Source organism: Rhinichthys klamathensis, unplaced genomic scaffold (assembly GCF_029890125.1).
Source record: "Rhinichthys klamathensis goyatoka isolate OS25496 unplaced genomic scaffold, OSU_Roscu_1.1 h1tg000216l_1, whole genome shotgun sequence".
Taxonomy (NCBI): Eukaryota; Metazoa; Chordata; class Actinopteri; order Cypriniformes; family Leuciscidae; genus Rhinichthys; species Rhinichthys klamathensis.
Window position 1 is genome coordinate 1,887,501 of NW_026606741.1, and position 26,475 is coordinate 1,913,975.

General features: G+C 35.7%; 1 protein-coding gene across 7 annotated transcripts in view; it reads right to left on the reverse strand.

The window, feature by feature from the left end:
• Positions 1 to 26,475, reverse strand: part of gria4a (glutamate receptor, ionotropic, AMPA 4a) — a 136,777-nt gene that overhangs the window by 61,800 nt on the left and 48,502 nt on the right. For 5 of the 7 annotated variants that reach the window (XR_008808294.1, XM_056264136.1, XM_056264135.1 and 2 more), the window contains exons 8-11: positions 24,181 to 24,285; positions 23,957 to 24,064; positions 12,294 to 12,500; positions 3,518 to 3,891 (exon numbers count right to left, since the gene is read on the reverse strand). Coding sequence is in view for 6 of the 7 variants with exons in the window: in XM_056264136.1 (XP_056120111.1) it covers positions 3,518 to 3,891; positions 12,294 to 12,500; positions 23,957 to 24,064; positions 24,181 to 24,285 (794 nt within the window). In the remaining variant the exon portion in view is untranslated. Of the gene's footprint in view, positions 1 to 3,517; positions 3,892 to 12,293; positions 12,501 to 21,027; positions 21,227 to 23,956; positions 24,065 to 24,180; positions 24,286 to 26,475 lie in introns of those variants that run through there. The other 2 variants (XM_056264140.1, XM_056264139.1) reach the window with 2 other exon arrangements.

The window sequence follows — 26,475 nt, forward strand, 5'->3', positions numbered from 1 at the left end:
AAGGCTCATTAGTATGCAGTCTGCTCAGGTGAGAACTGCCTAATTATTCATGAGGGGGTTGGGCCGATCCGCCCATCCGCATATTGCCTTTGCAAACAAAAAAATGTTTTTCACAATTTAAAACAATCTATTGTTTTATGTGAATGATTAGCCAGAATGATTTTCAGATCAATTTGAAGCAAATACTCTAGGCGACAACATCCACTAGTCAAAAGTCTTGTGGACAGATATTTAGTATGTTATTTGTGGCCATATATTAGAAAATTTATTTTTTAGTTTTTTCAATAACCACGCATAAACAATATTCTCTCAAAAATACAAACATGTACATACATGTTGCTCACATATAATGGTAGCCCTGTGTGTGCTATATAGAGTGTAATTTCACCTGTGCCATTAATATGTTTATAAGCAACTGAAAAATGCACAAATGTCAGAGCATGCCAAAACATCTCAAGGACCCCGAAAACACCTCAGACCCCAGAGGGTTAATGAAACAACGCTTTTGACTGAATTTTCTGTCAATTATGAACCAATACTTTCCCACCATTGACGTAATTTTCCGTCTTTTCACTGTTCTCACTTTCAACTTTCCGTGTTTTCATGATTATACGGTATTGGGTGCTACTATGCACAAAATGTATCACATTTTGCCATCAAAATAAGGGAAATTAAGCACTTAAAGAAATAATGCCATTAAATGCACAAAATATTGTCTCCTTTTCGGGGGAAAGTATAAAGAATATAAAAAAAGAACACAAAGATATTTATATATGTGTGAATGAATCATCGTTCTTTGTTTTCAGAAAAGAAATTGGCCAAACTCGGTCTGAATCGAATCACTTTGCATTCATTTTTGAGAGTTACTTTGAGAAAATTCAGATATTGCTGTGTGATGTGAAAAGGAATTTAAGTGTCCTTCCGCTCTGTTTTTCTATGTGTGCATGTGCTAGATGGATGTCTTTGACCATTTCGTTATTTTTCAGGTTTAAAAACATTGAAAACGTACGCGAGATTGCTTTGTTCTGCTCAGGTGTACCGTCGCTCTCATTAATCGTTTGGTCCGAAGGGTCTCAAGTCTTATAGAAGTGTGTAATATTTACATTAATGCTAGACATACTCAATAAAATTAACTCTCTCAGAGAATATTTAACATGAGCATATATTGAAAGTGTTTTTGCCAAAAAATCGAATACAGTCAGATGAAATCCTGGAGGAAGTCATGCTGGAAATCGTCACCTCACTGTACGGTTAGTTGCTAGTAGCGCTTGTATTCGAGTGTATCAGACATCAGCATCACTGTCTGAACACATCCAGTGTTTACAAAGAGTCGTTGAGGTCTTTAGCACAGCTGAGATGCTGGGGCTGTTGCGTTCACTCGCTGACAGATGTGATCACACACTCCAGCCCTTGACAGTTTTGTAAGCACTTAGGCAAACGCCTGGAAATTCTGTGAGAAACTGGAGTTAATGGGCCACTACTTTAAAAAGCTCAACATGAAGCATATGTGCTTGTTATCAAAGCTGTTGCTGACTACACTTCATGTTTTCCAGACTCTGAATATGTCTTTTAGTTCAAAATGAAAACTGTCAGTAATTACTCTCCCTCATGTTGTTCCAACCCCGTAAGACTTTCGTTCATCTTCGGAACACAAATTAAGATATTTTTGATTAAATCTGAGAGCTGGATCACTCCTCCATAGGCTTCTATTGTAATTGATATCTGCCAGCCCAGAAAGTTATTAAAAACATCGTTAAAATAGTGACTACAGTGGCTCAACCTTAAGTTTATCAAGCGATGAGAATACTTTTTGTGCTCTCAGATTTCATCCACAATATCTTAATTTGTGTTCCGAAGATGAACAGAAATGAAGTCGCAGCTTGTTATAACAATATGACTTGTGTTTGTTTGCTTGGTTTTATTATACAGTATTTATATGATATTTGTATTTAGAAAATAGCCTTAGATGCTGACATGGCATTAAATAAAACTATCTATCTCTCCATCTATCCATCCATCCATCTATCCATCTATCTATCCATCCATCTCTCCATCTATCTATCTATCCATCTCTCCATCTATCCATCCATCTATCCATCTCTCCATCCAACTATCCATCTCTCCATCTATCTATCCTTCTCTCCATCTATCCATGCATCTATCTATCCATCTATCTCTCCATCTATCCATCCATCTCTCCATCTATCTCTCCATCTATCCATCTCTCCATCCATCTCTCCATCTATCTATCCTTCTCTCCATCTATCCATGCATCTATCTAGCCATCTATCTCTCCATCTATCCATCCATCTCTCCATCTATCTCTCCATCTATCTATCCATCTCTCCATCTATCTATCCATCTATCCATCTATCTCTCCATCTATCCATCTCTCCATCTATCTATCCATCTATCCATCCATCTCTCCATCTCTTCATCTATCTCTCCATCTCTTCATCTATCTCTCCATCTATCCATCCATCTCTCCATCTATCATCCATCTCTCCATCTATCCATCCATCTTTCCATCTATCTATCCATCTATCTATCTATCCATCCATCTCTCCATCTATCTATCCATCTCTCCATCTATCTATCCATCTATCTCTCCATCTATCCATCTATCTATCCATCCATCTCTCCATCCATCTCTCCATCTATCCATCCATCTCTCCATCTCTTCATCCATCTCTCCATCTTTTCATCTATCTCTCCATCTATCCATCCATCTCTCCATCTATCTATCCATCTCTCCATCTATCCATCCATCTCTCCATCTATCCATCCATCTCTCCATCTATCTATCCATCTATCCATCTCTCCATCTATCTCTCCATCTATCCATCCATCTCTCTATCTCTCCATCTATCCATCCATCTCTCCATCTATCCATCCATCTCTCCATCTATCTCTCCATCTATCCATCCATCTCTCCATCTATCCATCCATCTCTCCATCTATCTATCCATCTATCTATCTATCCATCCATCTCTCCATCTATCTATCCATCTCTCCATCTATCTATCCATCTATCTCTCCATCTATCCATCTATCTATCCATCCATCTCTCCATCCATCTCTCCATCTATCCATCCATCTCTCCATCTCTTCATCCATCTCTCCATCTTTTCATCTATCTCTCCATCTATCCATCTATCTCTCCATCTATCCATCCATCTCTCCATCTATCCATCCATCTCTCCATCTATCTATCCATCTATCCATCTCTCCATCTATCTCTCCATCTATCCATCCATCTCTCTATCTCTCCATCTATCCATCCATCTCTCCATCTATCCATCCATCTCTCCATCTATCTCTCCATCTATCCATCCATCTCTCCATCTATCCATCCATCTCTCCATCTATCCATCCATCTCTCCATCTATCTATCTATCCATCTCTCCATCTATCCATCTCTCCATCTATCCATCTCTCCATCTATCCATCTATCCATCTATCCATCTCTCCATCTATCCCCAGTGTGATTCTGCGGTCTGATGCAGTGATGCTTTACCGGGGTGTGAAGTCGCAGCCCTGCTGCATGAAGGCGCCCAGGGAGAACCAGAGACTGTTGAAGATGCCGAACTCGTTGGGGGGCTGGTCGCTGGGCGGACCGTCGGAGCCGTCCTCGGGCTCCTCGGTGTGCCACTCGTACGGGCTGAAGCGGCTGACCAGGAAGAGCACCACGCTCACGCCGATGTAGGCGAACACGATGCACATCCAGATCTCGTAGGCCAGCGGGTCCAGGAAGGAGAAGACGCCGGGTTTGGACTTCTGCGGCTTCTTGATCATGATGGAGATGCCCAGACTCATGAAGGGCTTGGAGAAATCGATCACCTCCTCCCGGACCAGAGTGATTGTTAAAGGGGCCACAGCGATTTCCGCTTTCTGTGGGAGAAAGAAAAACGTTCTGATGTTTCCATTCAGATTATTTGTGACCCTCGACCACAAAACCAAGTCATAAGGGTCAATTTTTGTGAAATCGAGATTTATATATCCTCCGAAAGCTGAGTAAATATGCTTTCCATATGGTTTGTTAGGGCCAGGACAATATTTGGCCAATTGATACAAATCTGGAATCTGAGGGAGCAAAAAAATCTAAATATTGAGAAAATCGCCTTTAAAGTTGTGCAAATGAAGTCCTCGATGTTGCTGCATCCACTCACAAAAATAAATTTGATATATTTACGGTTGGAAATTTACTAAATATCTTGACGGAACATGATCTTTACTTAATATCCTAATGATTTTTGGCATAGAAGAAAAATGGATAATTTTGACCCATACAATGTGTTGTTGACTATTGCCACAAATATACCCGTGCGACATGTGACTGGTTTTGTGATCCAGGGTCACATTTGTTGAAGCGTACCTGCAAAAATGAGTGTTTATTGAGTTAGGTCTACTTTTTGTCGTCATAACTGGAGAAAAAAACACAGATTTCAATGTCTCATGTGAACATGGTTTTCTAGCATTGCTTGTTTTTTTTTTAATAGTCAGATGATTTTTCAGTGTTTGTTGTGTATTTAAAAGGATATTTCAGGAAAAAATTCTGAATTTCTGTCATTGTTAACTTTGCCCTTATGTCAGTCTAAGCCCAACAGAAGATATTTTGAAGAATACAACTTTGAACCCCATTGACAGAAAGGCAAAAAGGTTTACAAGGCGAGTAAATGACAACATTAATTTTTGGATGACTATCCATTTAAACACACACACACATATATATATTATACACACTAATATACACTACCTTCTTAAAGTTGCATTTATTTAATCAAAAATACAGTGCAAAACAGTAATATTGTGAAATATTACAATCCAAAAGAACTGTTTTCTATTATATTTAAAAATGTAATTTATTCTTGTTTAATCCTCCTGTTATCAAAATGATCAACGTTGACCGTTTTTGTTGCTTAATATCATCCATTTTTCACGATTTTATGATGGATAGAAAGTTCAAAAGAAAATGTACAATAGCAAAAACAGCAAGAGAGAGAGAGTCTTTTTTTTTTTACTGGGACAAAATGCTTTAAAACTAGAATTTTTTTTTATGTTTTGATATTGTAGAGAGATGAAGGCAGCAATTTTCCCACTGACCCGAGACACCAACTGATAAAAAAAAACAAAAAAACTACATATATCCGTCTGACCCATGAATGTTTAAGGTCATGAGGAACCCTGTATTGTGGTGAAGACCTGGTAATATCAGATAAAGGCAGAGAGAGAGAGATGGGTTGTTAAACGTAAAGTGCTTTAAGTGAGCCAATTTCACAGTAGCTGTACTGTGGCTTCAGCGTGGCCAAACACAGTCTTTATAACAGCGTTACTCTCCACTATCCTGCCTTTCTTAACGGGTCAAATGTTAAAATACCTTCTGGAAAAAAAATTGGAGCAAAGCACTTCCCCTTTTTATAACCCATCTACTGTAGTGAAGCGTATTGCGAGTTTAAAAGGCCAGGATTCAAGCAGTTGTAAACGGAGGCGGTTTTATCAATGAATGGAGGCTCTTGGGCATCCGTACGGTAACATTTACACTGGCTCAGTGGTTTAACACCAGTGAAAGGTCACAGAGGAAGTATAGGGGATGTTTTGGCCCTCCTGGTCCTGTAGGAATACAAGAAGTGGTTTCGCTGCTAGATTTAATTATAGGCCGCTGGCAATAGAGGGAACGAGAGAGGTCAGATCCCAAATCTGTGAAGCTCGTCTGCGCCTCGAGACACGGGATGGAGAGTCTGAGGGTTTTATTCAGAAATGCTCTTTTTCTAACAATCCCTTAAGGATCCCAAAGCTCATAATTAACTTTTATTTTCTGCAATTTCACAAGCTGGAACTGAGGACCAGATTTGGCTCATGTAATTTCATGTGAGTAATGTTTGAATTCGCATGTCCTGTAAAGTGTGTGTGTGTGTGTGTGTGTGTGTCAGTCATCCTCACTCCCACTGAATGAGTAGAAAGAGAGAGAGAAAGTGTGTGTATATGCTTTTTCAGCGGCCTTGGTTCTGAAAATGTATTTCCCATTTATTTTCTCTAAACTTCCTTAATGAGGAGTTTTAAGCCTTGAACCAAACGCCGCTTTTAGATTAATCAAAACATGTCGTGCAAAGCAAACAAATAAATAAAAGGATTCGAAAATTGTCAATATTGCAAGACTGTATGTACCGGATTTTCCTTGAATATTTACTACATATTTGCTTAAAAAAAGCTCTTTTGACATATTTGTCAGCTTACTTTTTAGATGTCAATGAATGAATGTTAATGAAATTGTCATCAAGGAAAAAACAACAATTATACTTTCTATCCTTTTTTGCGGAAAACAAAAATCAGTTACAATTATATACTGAACGAAACTGTTTTGTGTAACATTTTAATGTTAATAACACTACTAATAATTTAAAAATATATATATTATATATAAATATATGGTATATTAAAATATAAATAAAATAATATAATGTGAAAAATCTTATTTCCTTTTATATTTTTATATTAACATTTACAATATAAAATAATGTTAATATAAAAAGAAATATTTACAAATATTTCATATTGACGTTATTTAAATATATTTAAAAAAATACATTATATATAAATATATTATATTTATATTATATATAAATATATGGTATATTAAAATATAAATAAAATAATATAATATGAAAAATCTTATTTCCTTTTATATCTTATATTAACATTTACAATATAAAATAATGTTAATATAAAAAGTAATATTTTACAAATATTTTATATTGGCGTTATTTAAATATATTGCACTAACGTTACATAACATAAAATATGTTAATAGAAAAATAAAGTAAAAAAAGCGTGTTAGTTAAATTAGTGTAAATTCATGAACTGTACTGACTGATTTACTAGCAATGTTTCCATGTTGAACTGCAAAATCAGTTCAACTTATGCGCAAAAATTGGAATTATTGCGTAAAATAATAACATTACGAATAAACCATATGCTCAAGAGAACAAGTCGTCACTTCCTGGGAAATTGGCGTAAAATTTCTGTAATAAAAATGGAAGTTGCTTTTTTCTTCCATCATAAATCATTCTGATGACCAACGTTTGAGATGCTGCGATGCGATTGGTCCGCTGGTTACTCCAGTTATCCAATCATGTCCTCTGTTTAAATTTGAGTTTTTCCATCTAATATTTATATTTATTCTATTTATTTATTTATTTTATCTCAGTTTTAGTCATTTTAGTACTTATTAAACGTATTTATTTCAATTAGTATTTATATTTTATACTAATTATACTGATTTTATACTGATACAGGAAAAAAAATTCAATTGAAATTTTTTTTTTATTTATACTGATTTTCCATCTAATATTTATATTTATTCTATTTATTTATTTATTTTGTCTCAGTTTTAGTCATTTTAGTACTTATTAAACGTATTTCAATTAGTATTTATATTTTATACTAATTATACTGATTTTATACTGATACAGGAAAAAAAATTCAATTGAAATTTTTTTTTTATTTCTACTGATTTTCCATCTAATATTTATATTTATTCTATTTATTTATTTATTTGATCTCAGTTTTAGTCATTTTAGTACTTATTAAACATATTTATTTCAGTTAGTTGCCAATTTTCCTTAAATTTAAAAAAAAATAAAAATATATTTATTCTATTCCAGCTTTAATTCAATTACACAAACGAAACTGTTAATAATTTTTGTTTTACAATAAAAACAGCAAATATATTAGAAGGATCATGTGACACTGAAGACACTGATGAGTAATGATGCTGAAAATTCAGCTTTGATCGCAGGAATAAATTACACTTTACTATATATTCACCTACAAAACAGTTATTTTCAATTCCAATAATATTTTTACAATATTCGCTTTCAATATTCATTCTGATGACCAACGTTTGAGATGCTGCGATGCGATTGGTCCACTGGTTACTCCAGTTATCCAATCATGTCCTCTGTTTAGGCAAAGTCACATGAGTTTAGTTGTTGTTGTTGTGCATCAATTGACTTATTTGGTAAATGTGTTTCTAACATAGTTTATGCGCATGTCTTCTAAATGTATCCACCTCAAATGAGTTTTTCATGCAAATGTCTAGAGTTTATGCGCATCTTAAAACTTTCAAGTCCATCCAGCATTTTTTTTTTATGCGATATCCCAAAATGCACATAAAAATAGTTGTATGGAAACATAGCCAGTGAGAGAACCAGCTCATGAGAGTAATTTGTGTGTGTATCCTTCTACACCATTCACTCTGTACGTTTGTTTTTGTGTGCAGCCGGAGAAGAAAACACAATTATTTCAATTATGTATTCATTCTCAGTACCAGACTCTGTGTGTGATCATATTCATTGCTGACTGCAAGGACAATATCATTTCGTCTGTAGATTATGCTGTTCACTTAATGTCTTTTATGAGGAAATTAATGAACTATTCCTCTCAATATTTGATGATGTAATCATAACAGTCTGGGTTTTTGGGTCATTTCTTATGTAAGTGTTAGGGATGGTGTATATAGTTATGAATCTGCGCATGCATATTCCCTGATATCAGTGAAGTTTATGATGGGACTTCTCCAGGAATTGTGCATTTAAAGTGATCATGACAAGGATTTTTTTTCTTCTATATGTTGCTTGAGGTTCATAACTTATAATGTAAATGAAGATTTTTGTTTTGCACAAAAAAACAATACAGGTGAAACTCGATAAATGTGAATATCGTGCAAAAGTTAATTTATTTCAGAAATTCAACTTAAAAGGTGAAACTAATATATTATATAGAGACTCATTACATGCAAAGTGAGATATTCCAAGCCTTTATTTCTTATGATTTTGATGATTATGGATTACAGCTTATGAAAACCTTTTCACAATATTCTAATTTTGAATTTGGGGTTTTTCATAAGCTGTAAGCCATAATCATCAAAATCATAAGAAATAAAGGCTTGAAATATCTCACTTTGCATGTAATGAGTCTATATAATATATTAGTTTCACCTTTTTAGTTGAATTACTGAAATAAATGAACTTTTGCACGATTTTTGCAAATTTTTATTCGAGTTTCACCTGTATGTAAGTGGAAATAAAAGATGTTTAAACTGGACGTGTCAAAGTGATCGCTCTTTCACTCTTCTACTTGTCCAGTTGTCGACAGACTCAAGCGTCTGATGTCAGAAACTGAAAACTGTATCAGTGTAGACAGCGCCAGTCATTATAATGACTTCTGTTCGCTTTTTGACGTGACGCTCACATCCAGCGTAGACAAATGTCAGCCGTTAAAGTCCCCCTGTGGTGAAAATCCAGTTTTTAATGTTGTGTCTATGTGGTGTTTTTAATACGCTTTAAGACACACCATGTGTAAGTTCATAAGTCGACAGCATTGCTGAGTATTTCCTCCTTAAAACTGCAGTGAACCAAAGACAGTCTCAAAAACACGGTTTGAAATCGCTGGTGTTTCTGACGTCACAAACGACCTTGTAACCAATCAGATCAACGTGTGATCATCAACCAGTGGATCTCTAAGCTGAGCGAATGAGTGGAGGCGGGGCTCATTTGCATATTCATAGAACCACGCATACTAAATGAGGGTGTCGAGTTACATTCAAGCTATTTTAAAGCATGAAGAAAACTTTTAAATATGTCATTTTGGTGAAGTTTTAAGGGATTAAATGATTGCAGGGGGACTTTAGTATCAAGACGAGACGTTTTTGGAGCTTGATTAAAGTATAACTCCCAAAAATGACTACACTTTCAAGCCCAAGAAAGTTAGTAAAGGCATTGTTAAAGTAAAACATGCGACTCCAGTGGTTTAACCTCAATTTTATGAAACGACACGAGAACGTTTTCATCTCTCAGATTTCATTAAAAAGATCTTCATTTGTGTTCTAAAGATGAACGAATGACTTTTTAATGAATTAATGACAGACTTTTCATTTTTGGGTCAACTAATCATAAATAAATGCTTTGTTTATAAAGAGGAGGATGCTTTGTACCATCTTATACATCAAAAACCTCTTATATATCAAGGCAAATTTGATTTCTTACATCGCGACCCTTTAAAATGTAACGGATAATGTACATTTAACCAGTCATTGCTGCTTAATAAACCTAGACGGGTGATGAGGATGATCCTGAAGGGTTTTGTTTTGCCATATTGACTGCACTGTGAAAAACTATTACCATTTAAAGGACTTTTTTGGGGGTAATTTAGTAAATTACAACAATTTTAAACTGTTTGATCTGTCAAATTGTTTTCATTTTATTGTATTATTCCGGCAACCACAGCTGCCAATTTTCCTGTAAAACCAACTTTTTTTTACTTGCTAAATAAATAAACAATGGAGATTAGCTGGAATTATTTGATTATGTGTAAAATAAGGACACAATGAAAGACATGTAACCCGAACTGGTTATCAATATCAATAGTGAAATACACAGTTTCATCACACAGAAATATTTGCAGTTGACCAAGCCAGCGTTTAATATTTTGTTTAACACTCTCTGTTCTCTCGTGAAAGTTTTATCCATTATCGTTAAATCCATAAATCTTTCTGTGGAGATTTTGAATGGCATTGTGATGTTTGCGAGCCTCTCGTGGAGCTCTTCAGAGAGTGTATCGGCGGATGAGAGTGTGTGTTTAATGGGGCAGAGAGATGTGCATCTGTCCTCTCCCTGAGCTCATTAACACTCGACGGCAGGAGCGTTTGCCTTCCGCTGTTGGAGTCGCGGCGAGATGTCAGAGAGGCCACGGATACCAGTGACTGATTTTATGTACTTGCGCGCTGAATAATGGTGTTAATACTTCTGGCTGCGTTTAAAAGAGAAAACGCCTCGAGTGTAAACCAAACGCCGCGTCCATCCCTGACAGTGACAACAGTCTTAGACACCTTCAGTTCTGGAGGGGGATTTACATACGGAAAGTACAGAATGTGCTGTTGGTTCATGGAAACTGATTTCTTTCTCTGCCTGATTTTCTTGTTTATTACGTGTTTTGTCTCATTGGTGGGAAATTAAAGATGCAAATTGACTTAAATTCAATAGTTGTCTGCAAACAGGCTAATCTAACTAATCGGCTTTTGTAAACATGTGAAATGCTTTACAATATGGTGTTATTTTGGTATTATTTATAGTGTTTATTGATGCTTTGTATTAGCAGTTTTCATTTTAATTTGAGTAATTTTATGTGCTTTTGTATTTATTTATTTGATCTCAGTTTTAGTCATTTTAGTACTTATTAAACGTATTTATTTCAGTTAGTTACCAATTTTCCAGCTTAAGTTTTTCCAGCTAATATTTATATTTATTCTATTTATTTATTTATTTTATCTCAGTTTTAGTCGTTTTAATACTTATTAAATGTATTTATTTCAGTTAGTATTTATATTTTATACTAATTATACTGATTTTATACTGATACTGATTTTTTTTCCAATTTACATTTTTTTTTATTTATACTGATTTTCCATCTAATATTTATATTTATTCTATGTATTTATTTATTTTATCTCAGATTTAGTCATTTTAGTACTTATTAAACGTATTTATTTCAGTTAGTATTTATATTTTATACTAATTATACTGATTTTATACTGATACTGAATTTTTTTTCAATTGAATTTTTTTTTAATACTGATTTTCCATCTAATATTTATATTTATTCTATTTATTTATTTATTTTATCTCAGTTTTAGTCATTTTAGTACTTATTAAACGTATTTATTTCAGTTAGTTGCCAATTTTTCTTACATTTAAGTTTGAGTTTTTCCATCTAATATTTATATTTATTTGTATTCCAGCTTCAATTCAATTACACAAAACGAAACTGTTAATAGTTTTTGTTTTAGTAAACAATAACAACAGCAAATATATTAGAAGGATCATGTGACACTGAAGACTGGAGTAATGATGGAGTTTGATCGCAGGAATAAATTACACTTTACTATATATTTACCTACAAAACAGTTAATGATGGCGGTATGGAGTTGTAACTTATGCAATTTTTATTAATTAATATTGTCTGGTTTGTAAATTTGTTGTATGTTAACTGTATACTGATGGCAGCATGGGTGATGGCCCAACACAAATTTCCCTTCGTGGGACAATAAAGTTTTTACTTACTTTACTTATTTTCAATTCTAATAATATTTTTACAATATTCGCTTTTTTACCGTATTTTTAATCCGATAAATGCAGCCTTGGTGAGCAGAAGAGACTTCAAAGACATGAGAAACTCTTTTCAGCATTAGTTTATATATGCATGCATCACACACACACACACACACACACTCTTCTCACCCCGTACACCAGCTCCCCAACCATGCCGTTCCAGATCTTGGTCTCTGGATCCCTGGCTCCGTACTTCCCATCCGGAACAATGGAGATCTTGTACTTGATTCCAATGTGCTTGGCGATCTCGGACGCCAGATCCACGCAGTATCCTTCAAACTGGTCGTTCCCTTCATACATCTCCCAGTTCTTCTTGAACATCACGTACGGTCCTTCCTAAACACACACGGCACACACACACACACACACACACACACACACGCACGCGTACAGAGAGAGGTGGGTAGGGATGGTCAAGCTGACCTCAGTATTAAACTGTATTATTAATTACACTTTTAAAAATGAAGGTTCTTTGGAACACCAACTTCTTTTTACACTTTTAAAAATGAAGGTTCTTTGGAATCTTGGAACTTTGGAACACCGACTTCTTATTACACTTTTAAAAATGAAGTTTCTTTGGAACTTTGGAACACCAACTTCTTTTTACACTTTTAAAAATGGTTCTTTGGAATCTTGGAACTTTGGAACACCGACTTCTTATTACACTTTTAAAAATGAAGTTTCTTTGGAACTTTGGAACACCAACCTCTTTTTACACTTTTAAAAATGGTTCTTTGGAATCTTGGAACTTTGGAACACCAACTTATTGAGAACCATTTTCGGTTTTATAGGGTTCTTGAGAGATTAAAAAGTCCTTGATGTTTCATTTTAGTTTCTTCACATCAGTTTCCTGGTTTTTAGATTCTTTAAAGCACTAGTATAGATGGTTATCTAAAGTGTTATATCATACAAATCCATTTATTATTCAATTTAGTAACATTAATACTCACTCATAAACATTACATGAGTTTGTTGGGATATACCAGGGGCGTCATGCAAGCCAAAATTCTGGGGGGGCACAATCTGAGACGTTGCAATTGTTTTCTGACGGGTGATATGGATCATGTTAGGAGGGGTCAGGGGGTTTCTCCCCCTGAAAATTGTTAAATTCTGGCTGCTAAACATACCATTTCAATGCAGTTTGGGAGGGACAGAAATACCTTAACGGAGCTAGCAGCAACACTCCTCTATCTGATTCTGAGGACTAAGTTAAAGTATCTATTTTGTAAGTTTATGTAAAAGACAGGTTGATGAAAGAACTATAAGCTCAAATTCAAAAGCTTTTGAAGTCTACTTCATTAAAGCATGTTTACACACACACTTACTGTACACTTAGGCATACTACACATGATTTTAAAAACAGTACCATTGCAGTTTTTATGTTATGATTTTAAATTGGTATGTGACCTAAGAACGATCTTACATTAAAGGTAGCCTACATAAAGGTGCTGAGGTCTGACTTTGTGGTGCTCTGAAATTAAGTTATTTTAATATTAATATGTGATGAAGGACTTTGAAAGAAGTTTGACAGATTTCAGTGCTGAATAAGGTTAACACTACCCCGTTTATTTGAAAATGGTTAATATTTGACAGAAATGTAGAAAAGTAATCAAATCAAATGCAATATGTATAGCGATCTGTATAACAACTATGCTGTAGGGATTTGGGGGGTAGTCCTACTATGATATTAGACTACATTAAAAGATAATGAATTTCAAACCTGAACCAAACATATTTTTTAATTCAAAGATCAAAGTCTGTCATTAGTCTTTAGTCTGCCAAAAAAAAAAAAAACCATTAAAATCATGAACTCAAATGTCATTGTGAAAAAAATATGTGTTACTGTTGTAACAGTGTGTAGGCTAAACCAGACCTTTCAGGCTATAGCCTAATGGTGTGTTCACACCGAACGCGAATTTAATTATTTGCGCGAGTAGATTACATACAAAGTCAATGCAAAGACGCGAATAGACGCATCATTCGCGCCGGGCGTTGCGAATGACGCGAATTGGGCGACGCGTTTGCCGCGAATGTCTTCCGCGCAAGTTGAAAAATTTGAACTCGAGCGAATGTTCAAGCGTCTAACTAAACGCGATAGACGCGTATTTGACGCTCTATTCGCGTTCGGTGTGAACACACCATAACGCTAATAAGCCGTATGGCAAAATTATTATTACAACTAAATTGTCGGTCATTAAATAGGAAAACTAAATAATTTTGTAGATGATTTGCTTTGTGTAGGCCTAACCCGACATCAGACATTATAAGGCCCGGACGAAGTTTTTTTTTGCACACAGTGACGCGACAAATCAATCACTCCTTTAATGCTGCGTTCACACCACACGCGAATAGCGCGTCAAATTCGCGCCTACCGCGTCTAGTTATAGCCTACGCGTGAACACTTTGAATCCATTCGCGCGTCAAGAGCAAATGACGCGCGTAAAAAAACTAAAGTTTAGACTGGCTGCCTGCACATTCACTGTCCTCGCGGCTGCGGCTGCTGCAATTGGAAGAGGCTGGCTGCAGGACGACTCAACTTCCACGGACAGTTTTTAATATTTTATATCAAGATTTTGCTTTAGTATAATTTTCGGGACAATTAAGGCCGGTTTCGGGATTCGGGACAACAGCTTAGATTTCGGGACTGTCCCGAATTTTTCGGGACTTCTGGTCACCCTAGGGAGGAAAAATCTGAGGGGGCACGTGCCCCCTCACTTTGAATGGGCATGACGCCACTGTACATTATACATACATGAGTGTTCCCTAAATGCAGTGCACTACTCATGTGTACACTCATTATGGGCCATACATGACCAACAAGATTACCACTGTAAATCAAAACATTTATTTGAACCATTTCAACACATATATACAACTGTCTGTGAGAATTATGAGGGCATAATGCAAAACATGGATTTCATTAAAGCCATTAGAGTGCAGTCACTGTAATCAACTGGTCAATGATGATCAATGATATAATTACAGCAAATTACATTAAACAAGTGCTTATATGAAAATAAAATAAAGAGAACATCCATCATTCTAAACATTAAAGCACCGCTTAGACACACAAACAACACTGTAAATGTCAAAGTACATTCATTTGATACTCAATTATTTTACAGTGAATATACATTGTTTTACATTTTCTTTCACTTTGATATGGAAACTCATTCCTCTGGATATGAAGGCACATGACAGCAGAATGTAAACATGAAGGTTTGAGAATAAGTTAAGAAAGTAAGTTTAAGAAAAGTTTTTTTTAGTTTATGGATCTGTGGGTCTACTGTCGAAAAATCATTTCTTGTCCCTTATTGTGTATAAATAGACGAAAAGTGTGTTTCGAATGAGTATACTTGTAATTTATTTTTAAACGAATGATTAAGTTCTATATTTACTTAAAATTGTGTTTGGAGTAAATATACTGTGATTTTCTTTTTAAATAAATTATATTTACTAGTACATATAGAAATACATATTTTTTACTGAACAAGAAGTGTTAAGTTTAAACATTAAAAATACTTGTAATTTATTTTTAAATTAATTATTAATGTAAATATTTACTAGTAAATGAATCATTTTTCTTTTTTTAAATAAGTATATTTATTGAACAAAAAATGTATTTGGAGTAAATATACTTAAATAAATGTATATATTTACTAAAAAAATCTATAAGTGAATCATTTATTTAAAAATAAAATACAAGTATATTTACTGAACTAAAAGTGTTTGGAGTAAACATACTTGTGATTTTGAGTTTGAAATAAATTATTTATTTTTATATTTACCAATAATTATATAAATAATTTAGTACTGCACAAAAAGTTTAAAATAAATATACTTGTGTTTTTTTTTAATAAATGTTTTTTTTTTTATATATATATATATATATATATTTACTAGTCAATATATAAATATATGAGGTAAGAATAGAAGAAAAGTGGAAAGCACTGCAAATAATTTTTAAAACTAAAACTGGTTATTGATGTCACCGATGCTGTTCATAGATCAAGATATCCAAAAATAGCCACTTTTGTATTATGTTTATAGATGCTAAACATTTCAAGAAATTCACACGGTTCGGAACGGCACGACAGCGAGTAAAATATGATTGCATTTTCATTTTAAAAATGAACGATTCCTTTAAAGTTGGAATATTTGCTTGAACTTAACAAATAAGCAGGGAAATGAACTGAATTATGACTGTAATAATAATAATATAATAATAATTCCACTGAAACAGTCCCTCCACTTCTAAAGCGAGTGGTAACGGAGAGGGCGGGACGAAAGGACATCGATGTGAGAAAGAGAATGAGTGTGTGTGTGTGTGTGTGTGACTGAAACGGCTTATTCTCGTGATCTCACAGGCCTCAGTGTAGATAAATATGCTTCTGTCTGCAGGCGTGGAGTTAATGAACGTTACATTGAGGAAACACGCCTCGCATCTCCTCAGCCTGGAGTTACACTAATTACAGCTATCAGTTACTCAGCAATCTCTCTCTCTCTCTCTCTCTCTGTGTGTGCCTGATGCCCACGTCAAACCCTTAAAACACACACACACACACACCCTATCTATCACAAACACATCTGGATGTGTTGCTTGTGCATGGAGATCTGCTTCTGCATCTGTCACACTCACGCTCGGTCGGTTCGAGGACTCTCATCGGATTAATTAACGTGTCTATTTATGGGACGAATCGCCCCGTTTGTTTGCGCTCGCATTGTGTAATTACACAGTTCTTGTTTGAAATGCCATTCGCAACCAATTCTGCTAATATAACGCAACGGATATGTTTAATGAGGAACAAAATGTTGTATTTATTCAGATTTAATGTGGCTGTGTAAAGTGTGCGTTTCAGATCAGACTGGCGTCGGCGCTCAGGGTGAGTTTGCAGTGGATTGTGGGAAATCTGCAACGCCAGCGGCGAACACTGTGAAAACGGAGATGAGCTTGACCTTCAGCCTCCACATTTCTCCCATGTATCCCAATGGTGATTATTATTTTCCAAATGTATCATTATTTGCCTTAGAACCCCTTCGACCTTCAATATTTACGTATATAACTATTTATATTATATATTATAAGTCCCCATGAGATTTGAAGTTCATATTCTAATATTGTGCATGTAATTACCATCATTTTGAAATGACAAAACGTGACTTTCTACACGTCTACGGCAGCATTATCAAGTACAAGTCGGAGCTCTCCGAAATTTCCCAGTTTATAAGTCGTAATTACGAGCTCTCGGCGACGACGACTCGCTGAAACCTCGTAATTCACCTGTAAAAAACCTCAAATCACCTGTAATTACGGTGATTACAATATGCGTGAGCACACCTACAGTACAGTCACATGACATGAAGGTAAACCAATAAAATATTTCAGTTTTTGTTTATTACTATTTTTAATTATTCAAATTTTACATTTTTACAATTTATTTTAGGAAATCATTATTTTTAGTTTCCTTGTTGTGAATAAAAAGTGTTAGAATGTGTCAGAATAAATACGCTACAAGTATATTTACAGAACGAAACGTTTTTAGATTAAATATACAAAAAAAAAACGACTTAATTATATATTTACTAGTAAATATAAAGCCATAGTACACGTGAAAGAATAGACGGTAAGTGTGCAGCGCTGCAAATGATAAAAGTATGAAAGTAAAGCATTATTTTGAAACTATAAGACCTGACAACAGCGCAGAGAATCTGCATCCAGACGCTTTATCTCAGAGAGAAACTCCTGTTGGTTTTGTTGAAGAGCTGTTTAGTTTTCTGCAATTAAGTCTGATAATCCATTCACACACACACACACACACACACACACACACACACACACACTCACATACAGTACATGCATGTATGCACATACATACACACACATGCTCACATAAGCATGCATGCACATACACACAGACACACACACTCCCACTCACACACATACACACACTTCAGCCACTATGTGTATCCAAGGATGACATCCACACCAGAAGCGAGCGAGAGAGAGAGAGAGAGAGAGAGAGAGTGTGTGTGTGTGAGAGAGAGAGAGAGAGAGAGTGTGTGAGAGAGAGAGAGAGAGAGTGTGTGTGAGAGAGAGAGAGAGAGAGTGTGTGTGTGTGAGAGAGAGAGAGAGAGAGAGAGAGAGAGAGTGTGTGTGTGAGAGAGAGAGAGAGAGAGAGAGAGAGAGAGTGTGTGAGAGAGAGAGAGAGAGAGAGAGAGAGAGAGTGTGTGTGTGTGAGAGAGAGAGAGAGAGAGAGAGAGAGAGTGTGTGTGTGTGAGAGAGAGAGAGAGAGAGAGAGAGAGAGAGAGAGAGAGAGAGAGAGTGTGTGTGTGAAAGAGAGAGAGAGTGTGTGTGTGTGAGAGAGAGAGAGAGAGAGAGAGAGAGAGAGAGAGAGTGTGTGTGTGTGAGAGAGAGAGAGAGAGAGAGAGAGAGAGAGAGAGAGAGAGAGAGAGAGAGAGAGAGAGAGAGAGAGAGAGAGAGAGAGAGAGAGAGAGAGAGAGATCAGGCCTTTATATCCTATCTAAAAAGCCGTGACTTGTGTGTAAAAGACTGTTCCGGGATTCTGTCGCTGTGATCTGGACACTAGAATTTTGGAAATGAGATTCTGCGTCACAAACGTTTAACTAATGTGCTTGAGAAGTTTTGGAGGGAGCTCTGAATCCAACAGGATTGAACATCACGATATACACATTATATAGTTCAAATGAGCCCATACAGTGCCCTGTCTCCCGTGTGGCACAGACCGGACGCGACCCGAGAACGTGTACGCAGGGAAAAAGCTCATGGATTGGGATATTCTCAGATCGGTTTCAGGCCTCGTTCATATGTGGAAATCTGAACTGAATCGGATACGTGTGTGTGTGTGTGTGTGTGTGTGTCTGCCATGTAAGCGGAGAGAGCGGATATTACCTCAACCACGATCACATGACTCAGTGGAGGACGAAGGCTCAGTGCTTTCCTGACCTTTAAAGATCGTGCGAACGCTTGTATTATCAGTTTGCCTGCGTCTGTTGCAAATCACACCGCTTTTACTTCCTTTTCGGCTTTTCCGGGTCAGTTCATCCACCGTTAGTTACGCCGAGTGTAAAGTGGAAATGCAGATATCTGATAGGGCTCAAATGTGTGCTGGTCGGCACAGAAAACCGGATATAGTCAATTGGACCTGCAGTGTGAACGCGGCCTAATTCAGTGTCAATTCCATTTTTAATTGATGTATGATCCAGATACAAACATGCTTGCAATTCAAAGTGTCAGGGCAATTTTGTTATGGGGATCGTATCATTGTCATGAACTCAGGGAAAGGGACTGTTTGCTCCAGGGTTGTTATCATTAACTACAAATAAAACCATTTAAAAAAAAAAAAGTTCAAGTATCAAACTTAATCTTGTTTTATTTCAGCTAATTTCTCATTTTCTTTTATTTTAATTTATGTACTAAAATAACCAAAACTAAAATTTAAAAAAAATATATACACTATATAGGCATTATATATACAAAAAGAAAACTAATAAAATTGACAATATTAAAATGAAACCGTTAAATAAATGAATTACAGTATTAAACTGTAACATGAATTATAATAGAGTATAAGTGATGCTAAAATAAGCCCAGTGTGATGAAGATGATCCATAAACACGGACAACACCCCCTCAGGGAACCAGACCTCCATTAACACAATCCTTTTAAAGGCAACATCAAATCCATAAAGTGCCACAATGCTCCATCATTTTAGAGGGAATAATAATATTCTATGTTTTAGGGTTTGATTGAATCGTTTGCTGTGATATTATTGGTTAATATATTTTTTTTGTCAGAAAAGTCAATCAAGTTATTAAAAGATTTAGAAAATAAATTTCTTTAGAATAACGTGCACTAAATTGTGACGTAAAATAAATACATTTAGTTTTAAAAATGTTCCTGGGTTTATATGTATTATGCTTTTCTTTGGCTCAGACAGTAGATTATCGGCGCTTGCAACGTCAAGGTCATGGGTTCGATTCCCAGGGGAAAGCAAGAACTGATAAGAATGTAAATATGTACCTTGAAATGCAATGTAAGTCGCGTCTGAAAAATGTAAATGTAAATATTTCTGAGTAAAGCTGAATATCATTTGGGAAATAATAATTTTATTGGATCATTGCTATTAGGGATGCATGATATATCGCCCATCCTATCGGTATCGGCAGATGTTTCATACAAAATAAATGTTGAATGTTATCGTTATCGGTCCATTATGTAAATTAAGGCGATATATTGCAGCCGATAAATATTAAATACTGTATTCTTTCCTTCAGCTGAGACTCTTCAGATGCGCTCTGTTCGCCATGATGATTTTAAATTGCTTGAAATATGATTGAAATCACTTCAAAAAAGAAAATACATATCGGCTCATATCGGCTGCATAAAAGTATAATGAGAGCATTATTATTGTGTGCATGGGACGTGGCCGAATTTTTGTAATCAGGCTCTCTATAAAATAATATAACAATTTACATTTTGATTTATAGTCCAATATATCGGTTATCGGTTTTCAAGGTTATCGGTATCAGACAAAATGATATCGGTGCATCCCTAATTTCTATTATCGGTTTGTATCAATGCCCAAGTGACCTTTTTTTTAGCAAGAAAGTGGTTGCATAGGTGGAGAAAATGATTACATTTAAAGATGATGTTTTTTCTAGAATATAGTATCATGCACAATGAGAGCAGGGACTTTTGTTAAGAAAGTACCTTGGCTCAGTTTCAATTTCATGATGCCTTTAAATGCCAACTGTGTAATTCATAAAGCAAGGGCAAGCAGTCACAAAAAGACAAAACGAAATACCCACAAAGCTGCTTTTTACACCCTTAGCCTTGCACCTCGGGTACGTGGGATGAATGTTAGTGTAAGTTTAACGCGGCGGTCCCAGCTGAAGGAGTGTGTGAAAACAGCTGAATCATGCACTATCTCTGATGTCTCACGGCTGTCTCGTCCTCTTCTCTCTGCTCAGTGTCTGAACAGCGGATTCTTTAGCAGTGATGGAAACGATGATGATCCTGCAGAGGTAAAATTCTCCATCGCCTTAAAAAGCGCACGGCAGAAAAGAAAAGAGAGAAAAGGAGAAAGAGAGAGAGAGAGAGAGAGAGAGGAGGAGCCTGCTAAGGTATAATTTTCTAGCGCTCTTATTCCCTATTTAAACCCTTACAGAATTCACCACAGTAACCATAGTTTCCGCCAAAATACCACAATTATTTATAATTATACTTATTTGTAACTAATAATTATACAACCACTTAAAATTCAGCTCAAAATACTGAATTAGAAAAATAGACATAAAAAAAAACAATTATGACATTAATATATTAAAGCTTAACACTTAAAAAAAGAGGAAATAAACAAAAAAATTAGGGCTGTCAAATGATTAATCACGATTAATCACATCCAAAATAAAAGTTTTTTTTACATAATATATGTGGGTGCACTGTGTATAATTATTTTGTATATATATAAATACACACACATGCATGTATATTTAAGAAAAAATATTATTTATATATAAAATATTTATATATAATATAAATTATATATAAATCTATATACAGTATATACATGAAAATATTTCTTAAATATATACAAGCATGTGTGTATTTATATATATAAAATAATTATACACAGTGCACCCACATATATTATGTAAAAAAAAAAAACTTTTATTTTGGATGTGATTAATCATTTGACAGCCCTAAAAAAAATACACTGTTTTTGGATTGGATTTGCTCTGTTTATTAATATTTGTATTCCTTGTGTTCTACCTTCTTTTAATTCTAATGTTGATATTTTCCAAATTAAAGATTTTTTTTTTTAAAAACAGTGACTTAAAAGATTGACAATTAAAGCTTAGCATAAAAAAGAAACAATTTATTATCTTAATATGTTCTATTTTCTTAGAGATTTTCATTAAAAACAGTGACTGAAAAATAGGGTTGGGAATCAAAAATCGATTCCCGTTCTGGAATTGGATACTTGTTATTAAATAAAAATTTCGATTCCACTTATCGATTTCTGTCTGTGCGCATTTTGATGTGGTTTTAAACCATTCACGCCAAAGAAGACACGACAGAAAACTCAATTCAGTGCATGAAATACTGATTTGACTATTTTTGTGCTTGAATGGAGAAGTACACACAAAACAATGTCAAAATATCCTCGTAAACGCAGTCAGTTATGTCTGAAGTTAACGTAAACAGTTGAGGAAGAAAACGCATGTGTAACAGTATATTGGATCCGTGCAGCTCTTAAAGTGACAGTGGCCTAATAAACCTGCGGCCGTCTGTGTCATTACTGTTAATCAAAGAACTAAAGAAAATCACTCACTGGTCTTGACTGAATAACTTTTTAGATTAATGCTTATTAAAAAAGTTGAGTTATTTTACTTGATTTTACTTTAATTTCTGAACTTTGTTTATTTGTGCTATTGTTAATTTGCTTATTTGTTCTTATTGTATTGCTAACTGTTTACTAGTCTTAATGTTTGGAATTAAAATTAGTTTGTCTAGTTTATTAGTAAGTGTTCTTTAGCCTGATGTGTTTTGTTCATAGTACTCAGCGGCAACAGAATATTTCGCAAAAAGCCAGAATAAATATGTTTGGTATCTAAATGTTTGACGACTTCTTTTTTTATTTTTTATTTTTTATTTGAATCGAAAATTCATAAGCAGAATCAGAATTGCTAAATTTCAAACAATATCCAATCCTGCTGAAAAGATTTGTTCAGATGCGTCTTTTCTAAAATATGAACGCCTGGAGTCTGTCTAATTTCAACTGCTAAAAGGCTCTGAATTTTAAAGGCTTTAATTCTGGCATCTAATCGATTTTTAGCTTTGAGCTTCAAACTGTAGAAGATCCTCTATTGGAGAATCAGAGGTCAGATAGCGACTCAACTTTTTTGTTAATGCCCCTGACTTTGAAGCAACTTTTAGCTAGTTTGAAATAACCTGAGCCAGCTCTCATGGTCTTGGCAGTGACCAGTGAGCTTCTTCTGTGTGTGATATGGCATTCCTGTAGCTTAAACCAGTAGAGTCAAGGTCATAGGCTCCATTGCCAGAGAATGCATGAATGCAATGCAAGTTCCTTTGGATAAAAGCGTCTACCAAATGCATTAATGTAAATGTTCTTAGGCTTAAGAATTGACAACGAATGCAAAGTCACATAGCGTATCTGAATATTCGTATATACATTCATTCTATCATAATTGCTTGCATGGTGCTCCTGTTCGTGTTTCAGCAATCCGTGACAGAATAGGATGGAAATGTCAAAGGCAGTCTTTCAGTCTGTCATCTCATCCATTATTTAGTCGCTGAATGTGACAGACTTTCGACGTTTCAGCAAAAACAGTCGGTAGGTGTGACACCGCCGACCAAAATCAAGATGTTTTTAGTCAGCTAGTGGGATGTTTCCTTAATATGGTGATTTGTTGGAATCTATGGTAACTGTGGCGCATTTTTAAGGGAAATTAAAACATCAACCTAATACTCATTTGTAAACTTCTTTCTTCAGTGTAACCCCCTTGTTCCCTTATCTATGGCAGAACTGATGAGTTTAACATGATAAATGAACTATTGCACCATCAGCTCTCTCTCTTTCTCTCTTTCACTGGCTCGCTTTCTTTCCTTGTTCCTCTCACCAATACAGTCAGTAAGCAATGCAGGCAAGTTTCATTCAAGTATGTCTAACTGATGGAATATGTCCTGCTCCCTCTAGATGGCGCTATGTGTGTAAGACTGCAGATGTTGGTGGTTGTGAGTACATTACCATTATAGTCGTGACGATAACCGTCCTGTTCTCCATAGCGGAGTCGTTGCCCATCGAGAGCTCATTCTGGACCAAAACCAATTTATCCAGGTCGTTCCAGTAACCGATCTGCAGATGATAGACGACAGGGTAATCAATCCAGTGTGTGTGAATTTTACGGTGTGTATCTGTATAAATGTCGCTTGTGTGTGTCTAAATGCATGAAAGTGTGTTGTGTGTCTGACCTTGCGGGGGCCGTTACTCTTTAGCTCAAAGACGTCCATGGTGTAGTTGACTCTGCGTCCATAATGATCAAACTGGATATTCCCAGTGAGACCATGGATTCTCACCTTTACATACAAACACACACACACACACACACAAAGAAGTATTAGTAAGACAGTTACACACATCACTTTTGGTAAGCATGGAACAAAAAGTATAATTTATAGCTATTTATTTTGCTGAGTGGATTAAACCTTTGAGATCAGTTAAAAGTAGTGTCAGAGTGATTAAACCGCTTTGATGGCTAATTTATGCAACATCCTTTGCATCTTGCCGTTTTAAAGGAGTCATAATGTGCAATTTTCACTTTTCCATGAGAATCAATGTATGTTATGATTGACTAACGATTATACATTGGCCGGGATGCCGATATTCAAAAGTGAAGCGTTTGTTTACCCCAGGGTTCTTAAACTAGCCAACGTGCACGCGCACTCAAATACGAGATTTCAATTTCTCCCCCGACTTGACGTCAAGACGGGGCCGGATATACCATATATGGACACCGCAGAGGAGGCCCGCCCTGCCCCTCTCCCCATCATATTCAGTCAAGGAAGATGCAGAAACGTAGTGCACACGTGAGTTGCTCTGTGGTTGACTGTCATAATCCACATTCTAATATTTTTTCTTTACCCAAAACAGACCAAACTACAAGGGACAAGTGGATGAAATTTATTTTCAATGACGCTGTTCCAACAACCATCTCAACTTGCTCAACGTTAGGTGTCTGCGCTAAACATTTCACAAAAGAATCTTTTACAAATTTGGGGCAATATCAGGCGAAGTTGGCATCGAAGCTACGTTTGGAAAAAGGTGCCATTCCAACAATCAGGGACTTGCCTGAATTTGAAACGGTAAGACTGTGTTTTTATTACTATATTTTGTGTAAATAGCAGCTAACTACTAATGCGGTTAATGTATGTGATGTAAACACGGGGAATGGACTCTACGAATGCTAGCCACATCTTTCCACTAAACAGACTAGAAAATGATACAGCTATTATTTAATATAATCGTATACAATATAACAATGACAACATATCATTGTATTGATTTTTTTATATAATAGATAAGGATAGATACATTTAAAAAACAGTCAAGAATTAATAAACATAAAGAAAAACATAACGTTACATGTCTGCAGATGAAAATTATTAAAATATCTAAAAAACCACAACGTCAAAAAAGGCAAAAACAACACATTATAGCAAACGTTAATCTCTATAACCACTGTAAGCTGAAAATAAAGTAGACTACATCTCCGTTAATGTAATCTACATTAAATTAAAGCTAAACTTATGTGGGAGAAAATAGCAAAAAACGTTTTAGCTCGTTACTGATGTTAATGTATGTCTCAGTCAAAAAAATTGTCTTTACCATTCAGAGACATGTTGATGTAGACGTCCTTCAATTGACTGTTGTTCCTCTTCCGTTTCCAGCTCTGGTTCAGAGTCTGGCTCAAACATATACGGTTGAATCCCGTAGGTCGCGGCCAGGTCGGGTTCATTAACAACTTGCGCCATGATCTCTTTTTGGAATGATATGCTGAAGTTACCTGCGGTGTCAAGCCCCCTCCTTCCTGCCACCAATCAACGCGCCCTTCATTTGCATTATTAAAATGACCGTCCACGACAGCCAAAACCTCGCATCAGATCTCGCGAGACAATAATGCATTCAGAAATAAGGGTCAAACGAGCTCTCTGTTTATTTTTTTCCAATTTTTCTTTTTTAGAAGGGCATGAAATGACTATAATAGAGCGTGGGTATCAAAGTTAATACTACATTATGACTCCTTTAAAGCCCACATGAAGTTCCGCCAAGTCCTCTCTGTCATACAGAGTCCCGCCCACTCTCACCTTTCAGGGAAAGCCCCGCCCACTCCCACCTGCGTATAGTCCCGCCCACTCTTACCTCACTTTCACCTGTCATAGACAGCACCCGTCCAGTCTTACCTGTCAGACAGCATCTTGCCCAGCCTCACCTGTTATGTTGAGTCCTTCCCACTCCCACCTGTTGTACAGACTCCTGTCCACATTGACATTTCAGACAGCATCCTGCAGTCTTACCTGTCTTAGAGCCCACCCACTCCCACCTGTCCTATAGAGTCCTACCCACACTCACCTTTCAGACAGTGTCCTGCCCCGTCTCACCTGTAGAGTCATGCCCACTGTTACCTGTCAGACAGCATCCCATTCAGTGGCTGCATACAAAATCACATACTCTCTTGAGTAGGTACTTATTTTGAATAAGTAATTCCT